The sequence below is a fragment of the Ptychodera flava genome, chromosome 15 (assembly GCF_041260155.1).
Source record: "Ptychodera flava strain L36383 chromosome 15, AS_Pfla_20210202, whole genome shotgun sequence".
Lineage (NCBI taxonomy): Eukaryota > Metazoa > Hemichordata > Enteropneusta > Ptychoderidae > Ptychodera > Ptychodera flava.
The window spans coordinates 37510628-37526796 of NC_091942.1; the positions used below are offsets into that span (position 1 = coordinate 37510628).

At 40.1% G+C, this 16169-nt stretch overlaps 1 protein-coding gene across 1 annotated transcript; it reads left to right on the forward strand.

Moving 5' to 3' along the window:
* The first annotated feature begins 5051 nt into the window (after window positions 1-5051).
* On the forward strand, window positions 5052-9129 carry LOC139152091 (uncharacterized). The gene is made up of 2 exons (XM_070725192.1): window positions 5052-6347; window positions 8588-9129. The coding sequence occupies exons 1-2, from the start codon at window positions 5301-5303 to the stop codon at window positions 8612-8614; spliced, it is 1074 nt and encodes a 357-aa protein (XP_070581293.1). The 5' UTR covers window positions 5052-5300; the 3' UTR covers window positions 8615-9129.
* Window positions 9130-16169: the final 7040 nt, after the last annotated feature.

The window sequence follows — 16169 nt, forward strand, 5'->3', positions numbered from 1 at the left end:
CTAGTACTGTTCAAATTGAATTTCCTTTTCTGTTGAGCAGTAAATATGCCGACTAAACCTAGAGGATCATTGTTAGTAATACAAACCCCATTATGATCATCCACTATGACCAGGGACGCTAAACAAAACTATGCCCCAGCTACCTTGATCGCGCTCATATGCAAATTCACTCCTATCCTCATGAAATAGGACAGTGCACTTCCACAGCATATATAGGCGATATTTCTTGCAAGCAATGTCGATAGTCTACGTCTGATGCATAGCTTGAGCTATTAAATTACCGCGTCGCTTGACAAATGCTTGACTATGAATGTTAAATCAAACTGTCCGATGAATTAGGCTGGACATCACTAATTTGATTAAAATCAGATGTAGAGATGACGAGTTTCACCTTCGCTTGTTCTTTGCCGTTCTCGTTTGCTGATAGTGGCCCAACTAATATTTGAACACGATTTCGAATGGCAGTGATTTAGATGTAGCTACATCTGAACTACTGCCATAGGATATAGCCTTCACTCGCATCGACGAAAACAGCCGACCAATCCGAACGATCTTTATAACTGCTATTTCTTATGGATTACCCCACTGTATTTAAAAACGCAACTTGATTGGCCCCTGCAAAGTGCGAGATTTAAGCGCGATCTTCTATGGTAGTGGTTCAGAAGTAGTCAGCCGACTATGCCCGCTGACGAGAACGGCAAAAGACAAACAAAGGTGGAACGTCGCCATCTCTACTTCTGATTTAATCAGATTGGTCACCGATATGTACTTCTCTGACGCGGCAGTTATTGATAACTTGACAGTAACTGCAGATAAGCACATATCACACAAACGCACTTGGGGGCAGATATTCGGACTCTCAAACTTTTACAATTCTTTTCTGTTCTACCACTTGTGGCGGTTCATTTTAAAGCTCTTGGTGTAAGAAACGTTTTACTAGCTTAGTTTTTTCGAAATTCGAAAAATTTATTGATCTCCATAGCGTTAACACAGGGATGGCGGCCGTTTTAATTATCCGTAGATCTTGAGTAATTTGTTTCTCTACTACGAAAATTTGCACGGTGAACCCCGATTTTTATTCTTTATTTTGAAAGAGAAAGGTTGTTGAAAGGTTCCTAAGAAAAGTTTGAGGGAAAATTTAAGTCTTTTGCTTTCGAGTCGCATACTACCTTACACACATGCCATAATACTGTGTCGGGAATTTGAATGTACATGAGAACTATAGCTTGAATGAAATTACCTTATCTCGCAACGTCCTCATTCTCAAAGGTGTGAAATCAAAAATGGCGGTTAGGATGCCATAAAGTGTTATCTCATATAATACCTAACATTCTGTGATCAAACGATGACTTGTTATGAAATTTTCTCTCCATTGAATAATCGTTTAACAAGTATTCATCGAACACACTTCAAAGACTAGGCTGTTTGTAAATATGGCGAAATGAAAGTGGAAGTCCAAAAGTCTTGCATATACACCATTGGATATGTGTTTTTACAGAAAGACACGATGACATCAGAGTCGATTAGTAAGGCTACACAGTTGAACCATAGACTGGCGAGTCATAATTAATTTACGAATGGAATATACATGTAATTCAGTGTGCGGTCAAACGTGTCAAATACGGATAGTTTTCAATCGGATTCGAACCCACAACATACGGCATCAGTCGCCTAGCTGAGAGGCCTGAGACAGAACCAGTCGGCTAAATCTCCACTCCCAAAAGAGTGGTTCAATAGCCGGCTAAGTTGTTACATTTTTCTGACTGAGACCTTTCAACACGTTGTAGAGTTCGTGAAGCACTCACGCACGCATGTTCACTATCATACATCGCACATACACACTTTATCGAAGCGAAGAAACGAATTTCATCGCTTTAACTGGGCGAACGATAACCTCGGTATGCAGGTACTTTAGTACCTGCGTATTTCTTTAGAAAGCAAAACCAGTGATATATTTTCACTGTTATGGTCAGACGGTGCCATGACTTCGTATTCCAATGGTTACTAACTGGCAAACTGCCAGTATACAGAAAAAGGACTTTCTTATTTTATTACGAAGCGACACGCACAGTGAATGGCAGCCATTAATCGGTTGACCCGAAGGTATACAAGTTTAATGTTTGAATTCGCTGAAGATATGAAGTTATACAAATAATAAATGAGTAAAACATACTTTTTCACAGTTTAACGCCGGATATTTTGTAACCACTTTTGCAACTCCTGCGATATTTTGCCAATAAATCAATTTCTATCTGTATCCTTCTTATCACTTTCTATGAAAACAGAGACAAGATTGCATTTGTATTTGGTGATCACAGACTGTATTCCCAGAGTACTGCATTAAGTATTTGGTGATCACAAACTGTATTCTCAGAGTACTGCACGCCTGAATGGTAGGATGCAAATATACACAAACGATAACACTGCTTGGCGTGAAACTGATGATTGTTACTTTGAAATTACACGGTACGTTTCAGACATGTTTTTTTACATAAAGCGATATTTTAATTCAACATATTTCGTAAAATCCCATAATTTTATTACTGCAAGAAATTAATTTTTGGCTTTCAGCAGTAAAAGCAATAATTTTCAAAAAAACAAAGCAATGTTAATCACCGAGGATACGTGTTGTAGGAACAACGAATATATGACTTTGTAAGGAAACAAGATAAATTATTTGTCGATATACAGAACATTTTTTACCGATTTTATTTAATATACTTCAGCAAATTGACCTGTGTGTTAACATCACTGATGCAGAGGTAGCTTTGCATCAACACTACAGCTAAAATGTGTACATACCTGTCAAATCATGAAAATAAATAACCGTACAAAGTAACCTTGTATACATGTAAGAAAAAATGTTTTTGTGTTACAAAATACTGACTTTCTGTGTACAAAATATTAACAAAAGGGTTACAGTCTTCAATATTTCACTGCCTGTGACAAGTTGCACGTATTGGTTTAATGACCAGTTATGAAAATAAAAATAAGCGACCATTCATGAAAAAGCTCTCCCAGCTTTCTTGACAAAAATGGACGATAGGTATATCTAATAATATGTAAATATTTATACAAGACCTTAGCTTTAATATTGTATCTTACAAGCTTTAGCCATATGATTAATTGCACCATAGTTTATTTTACCTAATGTCAAATCGTTCGATTTCAATCTCCTCGTTATTAGACCTTTAAAATATTACGGAGGTTGGTCCAGCTCGACTCAGGTAAAGGCGTCGAATGTAGCCACATGTTGTAAGTAAAGAGAGTTGATAATTCTGATTTCCTATAGCCAACAATTTGTCACCATCTTTCGATTCATTTAAGAGAAATGAACCTCAGATTCTTTATTCCATTAACCTAAATCATATATTACTTATGTTACCCAAATAAGAGGATTTGCATATATCTAGACAGAAGAGGAACCATCAATACTTAAACTTACTGTCATACTTTACATTGAACGTTCGGGTTTTTCTTCCATGTAATCTATTGAGAAGTCTTCCACAGTTATTGCAGTTATATAGTATCTCTCATGGATAAATGTATTGTCAGCTTTCCTTACTCAAACAGATAAACATTACATGACTTAAAACTATTTTATACCAAAAAGACAAGACTGTGTCTTAAACGTATCATTCTAGACCATTATGAAGAGATTTTGTAAATGTGTCATTGTACAAGTGATTCAGCATTGTGACAGACAACATATCTTTATATTGCCAGGATACAAAAGCTATGCAAAGAAATGCTCTTACTATTCCATTCAATAATACCTGTCACCTGTAAACGTCATTCTATGTTGCAACATAGCAGGCAAAATATTTCTTATGGAATAATAACATATATCACATACCATAATATGCCATAATGATACAATACTTAGATACATACAAATTGAATGCAGAATGATAAAAAAAACGGGAAAAAGTAACAGCCCTGATTTAAGTCAAGCATTCACTCACATATCACGCTAATCGGTCTTTGGTAATATTTCATGATGACAACATAAACTGGAGATATCCCTCTGGAGGTCTGATTGTGGCTATCAACGTTCCAAGTGGACGCCGTTGATTCTTTAAACAATCGATGGTTTGGTCGCCTCATCGTAGGATGGTGGCGAAAATCCGTTCTTCTGGTCGTCGTCATAGTAGTCTGGTGGATGGTAGCTAACGTATTCAGGTGGTGAGACCGGCATTGCCAGCTGACCGCTGCTTTGCGAGGAAAAATAAATAAATAAATGAGCCAAGTAGCTCGCTAACCGGTCAGACGATATGTCAACGTAAACTTTTCTATTCAAAACACCTCTACTTCATTGTTTATATCCTTTCCATAGCATCTGCTGAATTGTCATTGTAAGTATTTATGCTTTGTTATATACAGCCTAGCATTGCAGTTGTCATACAAATTGAAAGATGCACATGGATAATGATATAATTGAACGCAGTACTCTTCGAATTAAAATAAATAAATGGAAGCATGTACCCAAGTAAATAGAATGCATCCGTAATTGTATTTTTCTTGAACGCCATATTCTTCAATTAAGTTCTTCGAGTTTTCTCTCGCCTTCATTGGCTACCCATTGACTTTCGAATTGATAATTTCATTGCTGTAATGACCTTTAACATCTTGAATGGGCTTGCACCTGATTACTTAAACCAGTTCCGTTATATCTCTGACGTTAGTAATATTAATACTCGTAGTTCTAGTAACAGGAATTTCTACGCTCCAATTTTCAAAACAGCTACTGGACAGAGATCGTTCATTTATCGAGCCACAACGATTTGGAATAATATTCCTATTTCAATCCGAAGTGTTGAAAGACTATCGCAGTTCAAATCTCAATTGCGCAATTTTCTTTTTCAAAAATTCATTAATGAGGGTTCATCACTGGATTAGATGCTTTCGTTGTATCTTTTCTTTTTTTTTCTTTTGATGTATAATTAATACTCTGTATTGATTTGTTGCTTTCTTGACGAGGGCTCTGATGTAAATTACAATTCATTTGTAACTCAGATTACCCTCTATAAATAAACTTTAATAATAATAATAATAGTGTCCGTTTGAGGGGAGCCAGAGAGCGCCCTCAAAGGGAGTAATTACGGTAACTAGTCAGAGCATGCGCATCTAACTTTCCTCAGTTGAGTTAGCCGTCATCGTTTGTATGCACCTGCAACTCACAGCTCTGTCAAACTTTTCCTGTGCATGAGTTAGTCTCAGCTCTACGGAGACTTACTCGAAGTCCACTGAAACATTGCTATTGCATCATTGGCCGAATAATTTCATTACAACCTTCAACCATGATGAGCGTCGCAGCCAAGAAGTCGGGCTCAGGAGCAAAGCCGCGAGGGCGACCACGGAAAACTACAATCAAGTCTGAAGAACATTACGGCGCCACATCTGCTGGGGCCGCGGCCGGCATAGGTTCTTTAGCATCAGAATTTTTATCGGAATTTCAGTGTATGAAAGATGAAATCCAGAGTCTACGAGCAGTAATAGCGGCTCATAGACCCACTACAAGCAACACCGAACGCACTCCCGCACAACCAGAGGCAAGTGCTACAAAGTTGCTACATTTAGGCGCCAAAACCGAAGCGGCCGAGAGTCAAAGCCCTACAAACATGACTCAACTGCGTCAAATGGCCGATGCCGACGCTCAACTACAACAGGATTTGCAGGACGCCCAGCACTCAATCATACCGGATTTCTTCGAGAATGGTAGTACCAACATCAGCCCAAAACGCGGTAAGTCTCAACGATTTCAGACTAGGAAAGACAGCGCCGTCGTTCCGGTTTCATGGCCACACATGTCTGCGCAACCTCGTCCTTTCGGCGCGGGCAGTGAGATCAGCTACGATTCAATGTCAATCAGCGAATTTGTAGAGGGATTCACTTCCATTTTGGTTGGTAAGGCCGTGACCAGTACGGAGAGAGAAACCCGCTTAAAACATTTAAACCTGCTGATGCGATTCGCGTCAGTGTACCCTTGGGACGCCGTGCTCAAATACCATGGCGCTTTTCTCCAAGACATCGAGTACGGTCGTCGCACATGGGAGAGCGACGGACACGACCTCAAAGAACTGTATTTATACCCGAGAGCGGCCGAGACGCGACAATCGAGAACGAACAAACCGAAGACTACTACAACTGGAGATTCTGTCCAATACTGCTGGGCGTACAATCAAGAAGGAAAGTGCAACGATGGGAACTCTTGCAAGTACAAACATGTATGCAGCGCCTGTTTCAAATTCAGAAAATCGACAGAAGGTCATCCCAGGACAAAGTGCCCATACAATGATCCCAAAGTGAGAGCGGAAAAAGCAAACCAACAAGAAAAGATCACTCAGGTTAGAAATCACAATACTGCGGAATGTAAACCGTCAAATCTGTACAACAGACATTATGTCACACATATTTCACAAACGCAAACTTTGAATTTTGACACGTTTGAACGAAGTACCCAAACTGACTGCAATAACAATGAATATGCTGAATTAGAAAGCGCTCATTGTAAGAATTCAAATGTCGATGTGCCCAATACCACAGATATCACTTACGACATCAATGAAAATGTCAGCAGTGTCACAGAAAACGTACACAGTGACAGCATTTGTGACAATAAACTTGATGTAGAAAATGATCATATTTTCAGTGAATCTAACAATGTTCACGTTACCGTAGGAGGTAGGCCTCAATCTGACACAAGTACCTCTACCAATCGTTTAATTGCGATTCTATGATATCCGACCAGGTTGATGATGGTTATATCTCAGATACTACACTTGAGTCTGTTTCGTCTGGCATGTCAACCCTTAACCCTAAGGCAGAAATATTCACACCGGGGATTGATAATACTGATAACGACTGCAGCTTAGCACCTCCTCTTTCCCCTTCAGCACATTAATTTGTTCAAAATCATATTGCTGTTTACAATTCACAATTACCCAACTATAAGGGCTTAAAAATACCTGTCCATTCCAACCTCTGCATCCCCATTTGGCGTGCAAAATTGCGGACCTACCACGACCAGCAGGTATGCGACTTACTTGAATATGGCTGGCCTTTGAATTATACCGCCGCATCCATGCCACGCCCCGTTGATACAAACCATAAATCAGCTTACACTTACGAAGAGCACGTCGACAAATACATTCTCAGGGAAGTTCAGTTGGGAGGTACAGTGGGTCCTTTCCTTTGTAATCCTTTCGATAAAGAGATCATGTTGTCCCCTCTACAGACTGTGGAAAAAAAGGATTCCACAGAAAGGCGGGTTGTGGTGGATTTGAGTTTCCCATTAGGTGAATCAGTCAATGACAGAATACCGAAAGACAGATATTTGGATGGTCCCTTTTCTTTGACATACCCAGGCGTAGACGATCTTGCAGATATCGTTAGAAAAAAAGGACAAGGGTGTTTACTTTTCAAAAGGGACTTGAAAAGAGCTTATCGTCAAATCCCTACGGACCCACGCGATTACTTTCTGCTAGGCTATACTTGGAAAAATCTTTTATATTTCGACTCCAAAATGCCGTTTGGCCTCCGCACAGCCTCCATAGCTTGTCAGCGAACAACAAATGCCGTGACTCACATATATAAGCAGGAAACCGGGGCGATTGTGTTAACTATCTTGATGACTTTGGAGGAGCGGAGTACCCGGAGAAGGCTGAGCAAGCTTTTGTCGATTTAGGGAATACTTTGGAGGAATTGGGTTTGCAGGAATCGCCAGAAAAAGCATGTCCACCAAACCCAGTGATGACCTTTCTGGGACGAGAATTCAACTCAATTGACATGACCCTCAGCGTGCCAGAAAGTAAAGTCGTAGAGGCCCTTTCATACTTGACGACATGGTTACCTAGGAAACGCGCCAACAAACAAGAACTTCAATCTTTAATAGGGAAACTTGCTTTCTTGGCCGGCTGTGTAAGACCCGGCCGAGTGTTTGTGTCTAGACTATTGGAAACCCTTCGCAAGCTCCGGCGTAGCCATCATCGGTTTCATGTTAATGTAGATATGAAGAAAGACATCAAGTGGTGGATAACATACCTTGAAGACTTCAATGGTATCACAATGATTCCAGTCGAAGACTGGTCCCCGCCGGATGAGTTACTCACTACAGACGCCTGTCTTACAGGGGCTGGCGGCACTTTTCTTGACGAATATTTTCATTGTCAATTTCCCCCTGACATACTGCAACACGAATTTCATATCAGCTGTCTAGAGTTGATAGCTGTCATGGTAGCATGCAAGATATGGGCGAAGGCACTAACAGGTCGCCGCGTGACGATACAGTGCGACAATGAAGCTTCTGTACACGTGATCAATGCCGGTCGTACGAGGGATCCAACAATGCTAAAGTGGCATAAGGAAATTTGGTTTATCGCGGCCAGCCACCAATTTCAAATTAAAGCTGTTCACCTCCCTGGTTCCGCGAATAGGGTGGCTGACATGCTCAGTCGATGGCACCTCAATGACAACATCTCCCAACAATTTGCAGCGTTGAAAGGGGATAAAATGTTGCAAGAAAGAGAAGTAAACGATCATCTCTTTACTTTCACTCACGATTGGTAATGTTTTTACCTCTCAACAGGATCAGAAGCAACCAACCAAGGACTAGCTGCCATCGGCCAGAAGTTAGGTGTCACCATATCTGCAGCTTACACTAAGGGCGTCCGGAACTTAAGGTCACAATGGAAGACATATCTTTTGTTTTGTGTTTTTCACAATTTGAAGGCTATACCGGCCTCCCCACGCAACGTTTGTTTATTTATTCAGTTCATGTCAGAATCTGTTAAGACTGTTAGTACTTTGAAGCAATATTTAAATGCAATCCGCCTGCTACATGAGCTTAATGGGTTTGACGGTCAGGCTGTTCATCATGTTCTCCCCCGCTTAACATTACAAGGCATATCTCACAGTTTTCCTCAAATACCGCGTCGTAAGCTCGCCATCACCCCACGCATTTTGTGTAGCTTTTTAGGTTGTTAGACTTTTCAGACCCCAAAGATATCGCCCTCTGGGCGGCTTTCCTGACTGCATTTCACCTCTTCCTTCGCAAGTCAAACTTGGTTCCCCCAACACAGGCTACCTTTGACCCATCTCTACACCTGGCTCGTCAGAATTTCCGACTGACCGACATCGGGTTGTTGTAGGCATCACCTGGTCAAAAACCAACCAAACACGTACAGGGTTCACTCCATCCCTATTTTGTCCCTCCCGGGTTGCCCGCTATGCCTTCCCACAGCTTTGAAACGCATGTTTTCCGCCATCCCTGCCCCACCGTCCGCACCAGCCTTTGTTTATCCTGCTGGTAGTCGGGGCCTTATCACTTTTACACACCGCACCTTTCCAACAAGCTCCATCAGCTCCTATCCCTCGCTGGTCTCCCATCCCGATCTTATTCAGGTCACAGTTTCCGTAGAGGGAGTGCTACCGCTGCATTTTCTGCCGAGGTACCGGGGAGTTAGTTCGTATTCATGGGACTGGAAGTCACAGGCGTACCTTGTGTATCTTCAAATACCATTTTCACAACGTTTAGAAGTTTCTCGCCGTTTGAACCTTTCCCTAAAGTCATTCAATGCTTAAGGACTCAGATTCACACTACTACTTGTCTAGCCTCTTTGCTAAACTTGCTTTTGTTCTTTGTTAACCAGCATTTATACTGTTCAGACTTTTTGCACAACCTTACTATAAACCAAATGAGTGTTTTGTGGGCTTGGCAGTCTTTCATCCTTGGCCTTTTCTGTCGCAGGTCACCATTAAATAAAGGAGGTGTTCCTGCCTCGGACCGCCAAGCCCAGTGTTTCGAGTTCTTTGTTCAATTGTAATTGTGTCCGTTTGAGGGGAGCCAGAGAGCGCCCTCAAAGGGAGTAATTACGGTAACTAGTCAGAGCATGCGCATCTAACTTTTCCTCAGTTGAGTTAGCCGTCATCGTTTGTATGCACCTGCAACTCACAGCTCTGTCAAACTCCCTCCCACCCTCCCAGACATGTTATTTTCAGGGAGTCTCATGTCACAGTTTCAGACGTTGTAACTTGATTCAGAGTTGTGGCCTTTTCTGTCGCAGGTCACCATTAAATAAAGGAGGTGTTCCTGCCTCGGACCGCCAAGCCCAGTGTTTCGAGTTCTTTGTTCAATTGTAATTATAATATATTTGTATCCCTATTAACAAATAAGCTAAGATTACACACGAGTAGAAAAAATCACCAAGAAGTAGGTAGTACTTGCTGCTTGTTAAAAACACGGCTAGTTTATACAGTCACCATCAACAATATTCCTCAAGCACAGAAACTGTATGCAAGTCTTCAATCATTGATCATAGAGATGATGATTCCCTGAAAACTAGTCGGAATGCATCTTTGTTCTCCTCCTCAATGCTACCCCTTTGTGTAAAACATCTTTAGCGGTTACGAATACTAATAAATATACAGTAAACTTTAGGATTGTGTTGGCGATTAATTCAAACTCTATGAGCCAAGTTGTGCTTCGATCTGTTTCAGTGTCAACTACAGACACAGATTACATTAACCAATGGTAATTTGTATAAAAATGACGTGTTGCACTTATTTCGAGCAATCAGGAATTCCAATACCAAATGATGCATGCATAGTTGTATGATGTCATGAATGTAGAAAAACGTGTGCTGTAATAGTCTAACTGACTCAGCCCAAACTTTTATACTATTCAGGACTTTCAGCTCTCTTTTACTAAATTCATGTCGTAAGAATTGGAATCTTCTTCATTTGTTTGATTTAATAAAACAGCCTGAGAATCTCGCGAACACATTGGTCTTTGAACAAAGAACAAAGGGACGTTGTCAAAATGTCTGTACATCACAGACGAGCGCGTTTAATATGTGGAAGAGCCATTTTGAGGGCATCGTGACCAATTGCGATGGTCCCGTTAAAAATCTTTTCGCTGGTTGAATTGAATCAAACGCACTCTGAACAAAACAAAGTATGGCCAGGGCTATCTTTCAGCTGTAGGCTAAATCCCGAGACTGACTCGATAAATCTTCAAGGGCAACGTGACACAATATCCTGAGTTCCTGTATTCGATATCTTTTGTGACTGCAGCCAATTTCACCGTGAATACCTTACCAATCCTTTTTCAATTTAATATTGGGACAGATTTTCAGAAGTGCTTATCGTCCACTGTGAAATCTCTGTATTACCCCTACTATCTCCCTTACAGGCAAAAGTAATGCTAGAAACATGTGTTTTTCATCTTGCCTTTATCTTCAACCATACAGACAGTCACTGTATACTATGCAACTGTACTAACAAGGAACCCTTGTGTAACACATAAGACTGTATCAAATTACTGATTTGACTGTTACATCACTTTTGTGTTACGCGGTTTTGTGTCAAAATTGTCTAGCTGCTCTATCAACATGCATATTTACAAACACCTCTTCTACACTCATTGTTATCGTCGGCGTTTTCATCATCATGATATCGTCGGGTCATTATTATTATTATTATATTATTATTATTATTATTATTATTATTATCGTCGTCGTTGTCGTCGCCATCATCATCGTCGTCGCCGTCGTCGCCGCCGCCGTCAGTAGAGGGATCGTCGTCGCCGTCTTCGTCGTCCTCGTCATTATTATCATCACAATCATCATCATCAACGATAGTCATCAATATTTAATTCAAAGTAAACTTTTCACGTCATCGATGTAGTCAGTGAGTCACATAGAAATATAAATATCATATGGAACTCGTCAGCAAAGTGTAGTTCATTGATTGTTGGTATTCCGAATCCGACATCTTTGGAGGAGCAGTCTGTAAGAAGCAGCTCTTGTTTGTATCGTCACTGAAATAAAACCCTACAGTTGCACATCAAATATTCTATTATAGTAGGTAAACAGTCATTATCACAGTATCTCTACAGAGTTATGCTTGGCATTGCATCCAGTCAGTGGAACGAGGCGGAACTGTGCTGACTAATATATAAATGGTGAAAAGTGATGACGTTAGCAAAAACAATAGCAGCGAAAAACCAAAACAAGCAAAAGATCAACGGAAATATCCGACATGTTGCAAGGTAGACAGTTATGTTTTAACTTCACAAGTGTATCTTCCACCTTGCATGATTTGATGAAGAATAATTCTTTTGGAAAACTGACTCTCAAGCAACCTTTGGCACCTCGCAATCAAAACGGAAACCACCGATTTCAATTCACTGTCTTTAATTAAGGAAATTCAATCCTGAATGAGACTGTTAGTCGCTTCAATTTTTTCCCGGAAAATAATTCTATGACTAAAATTTTAAAAGACTACTATGTTGTGTAATGGATCCCGCGACCCAATTGATTGCCAAGATATTTGTTGGTTAATGCAAAACAGTGGTGGAGAGCATTCTTTGAGGTCATTCTGTAGTTCAACCCTAGAATGTTCTACTTCCTTGCTGTCAAGAAAGCGAAACAAAATATAGTGTTCACAGTAAATGACTTCGCTGTAAACCGTGCAATCGAAAGCACAAAGAGGCAACATAGCTAATATGCAAAACTATATTTGTTAGAATAAATCATGCCTTTATTGGCATGTCTTAACTTTAATATTGAAGAGCGCAACACGCGGCACTCCATTGTGATTTATGATAGGTCAGTGTGCCATATTAATAGCACAATACAATACTGTGAAACCCGTAAAGTGAATATCTGTTCGTTAAGAATACACTGCTGATCGATCAGTTGTTGATCGATTTGTTCTGCATATGCTTCAAGAAAATTTAGGCTATGTGTACGATTCTTAATTCTGTGTTGGGCAAACGTCGTTTGGTTTCGGTCGCATTTCGTGATGATTCCTTAACTCACATCAAAATTTGAGAAAAGGAAAGAAATACATTCCGTCAAAGTTTCCGATATGTTGAATTGTCATTTGCCGGAAATAGAACAGAAATTCATCAAGCCCTTCTACTCCCTAATCTCATAACCCAATCTCCAGTACATAAATCGGATTATAACGTAACCGACTCATCACCTTTCACTTTCCAAGTGGTGAGATAATTGTTCACACACATACAGTGAAGTATAATAATGAAACTATTAATGAATACAGGTTATGCTGCACTCTATTTACGTAATGTATTCAAATGCCTTCTCTACCTACCTTTCTGTGTAAGCTGGAGGAAACTGGCCATTAGAAGTTGTTTCTATGGTAACATTTGGAAGCCTGGCTTGACATTGCCTGGGTATGGGTGTATGTCTGCTATCAGAGCGAATGTGTCTTCGACGATACAGGTAAATAAACAAAGCCAAGAAGGTAAGGAAGGCTCCGCAGCCGATAGATATTGGGCCAATGATGTTTATCGGAGGACGGCTACTCAAAGCCGTCATGAAAACCCCGGCAAGAACAAAGAACAAAGCGAAGAATAAAATCCCAACGCCGTTGACTGCTGCAGAGGAAATACCCACTCGTCCATATCGGTGTCGCATACCATCATCGTTGTTGTTGTTGTTGTATGCGTACCAGAACGTTCCCAATGCAAACCCTCTGCAATGCCAGCCTGTATTCAGCGAGCTCCGTAAACCCGTGAAGTCAACATCATCATCAATGTCGATGGTACGCTCCCTATGATGTTGAGGATCTATGACCATTGCATTGCTGTCACCGTATACGTTGCCTGTACACCTCTCCATCGCAGGGCCATCGTCGATGTTTCTGTGCGTATGCATGGCCGTCATTTGTTGCATTAAAACCACTCTATTTCAGTGCCATCGATAATTGATTCTAACCTCGCTGCTTTCCTAATTATCACTGTTTATTCCATAGGAGGTACCTTCCTACCGGAGAAATCGTGGCTACCTTGCAGTTAGCTTCGTTGTGATAACGACTCAACCACAACTATCGGTATTCAAAATAGCCAAATGACGCAGTCATTCAAAATAGATCGTGCGCGTCGTCGTTCATATTTTGTGTTTCGATTCTTAGTACAGCATCAAATCATGTGATCTGCCAGGTTCAAAAGACAAAGTTCATCCATTCGATCATTGGATGACAGCTGAGAGACGCATTCAGAAGGCATACATTCACCAACCCTGTCATTGTGGTGATTTGGCGGAAGAATACGTGCGAAAACGAAACAATCTTACTTGCTATACTTGAGCCTTTCTAGATCAATCTGTCTATTAACGTTCACGGCAAACTCTTTAGCAGCGAAGCGAAACTACGCCCTTATTTGTGTGTAACAACCGATTTATTGCGAGCGAGCTGGTTGAAATATCATGACACAGCAACAATCGATATGTTAATTTCTGTCTTCGAATGACAGAAGCTGACATTCCCTGGCAGCGTTGTTTGTATGACCTGGATTGCCCCATACATGAATACGTTTACAACGTGACTGTCTGCACCACTTCAATCCCTATTATATATGTGTACTACTTTGCGAGCGCCCTCGCCTGCGATGCGTATGACCTGACATTTGTGAACGTCTTCAATACAATTACTTGTGTTAGTTTTTGAGTAAATCTGTTTCAAGTTTCAGACGGAAAGAATTAACGTGTGTACTTTATCAATGCCGTAATCTGTCGTAATTAATTTCAAAAATTGCTGGAATTGTATTTTTTAGAAGATGATATTGTTATTTCAAAAGCTGTTTGAATTTTTGTATTTTTTACAAAGGTTTGGTGGAGGTATGCCTGCGTCAAAGATATAAAAATGATGAACGCCACTATCGGTGATTGTTTGTGATCTATATAATAACCGTGTTTTCAATTACACTGTACATCTTTTTGGCTTTACAACATCACACTCGGGATGATTGTTGTATTGGATCTGCAGCAAACAGACTTAAATGCAATTTTGTATTTCATTGTCATTGCATTGATTGATCGTTTTGCTATAACGATGAGATATGCATAATGAATCACCAGTGTCGCCAAATAACACAACACGAAGGTCGCTTCTTACGACAAGAACAAAAAACTGTGCAGACATAATTATACATGCTCAGGTGTCACAGTTTAATAATTTGCATTAGTTCAATAAATAGTCGAGTGTTCCATAAAGCAGGATTATTTCTGTTCCATGCCTTGTAAAGCTCGTATATCGTGTGTGAGATATGATAAAGAAATTCTACTTTGAAATGCATAAGTATTTGTGTCTACGGACACTTTGAATAACAATGAATGTGAAGGGGCTGACCAGAGGAGTACACGTCTCATTTCGCTGATTGGTGTATAAAGGTTATCTTGACTCGGGATGACCCTTTTAACAATTTGTCTATTATTCTCGTTGAATTCAATATACTAGTAAGTATACGCAAAATAACCATGGCTTATTATTTGGTTGGAGTGTTCACAGTGCTCCAGTTCTACCATTTTGAAGAGAAAGCGTGATTAAATTTGGAGAGAAATGGAAGAGACATTTCACTTACAGAGAGGTGTTTGGCTACGAGATCTTGTTTGGACAAACAGCCATTTTCATTTTGGAGATTTGCAACGTTAGGGAAACTTTTATCGATGACTATACGTCTATTTGCCGTATTATCCGGTGTGGAAAATTCATTTTGAAGTCTTTTTCACATGGATTGATGAGGTACCTCTCTTATACAACTACCTCCGTGTCAATTTAAGACTCAGACCCTTCATGCAAGAGTTTCCTCAGCAGATTAAGATTCTATAGATCTCCGAGATTGTTTTACATCGTCGTTTGAGCATATTTTCGTGAAGTTAACGCGCATTACTTGGTACATGGATTTGAAACCAGGAACCTTGAAAAACTCAAAATTTCTTTCACTATGTCCATTCTAGAGATTCAGTCTTGACCACTCTACAAGGATCTGAAAACAATATGTTCCATTTTGTACAAACCCATCTGCAAACCAAATACATGTACTTGACATCAACTTTGTTAATACTTCCAGTCACTTTAATGTCATTGATAGTACATGTATTTGATTCAGTTCTGATTATTGTTATCTTTTCCTACTGATATATTTGACTTTACAAACCGCATTGAAGACCTAATGACATTTTAATTTCTAATCTATATCATATCTTGATCAAAATTAGTTTTTATTTGAATTGTAGACAAGTACTTTGGGGTGATTAATTTGACAAAAGACATCGTGGCCAATCAATCGGTCGATCAATAACACATGATCTCGTTTTTAGAATTGTTGGTAAAGAACTGACTGAAGACAGAAATCCCAATGCCTA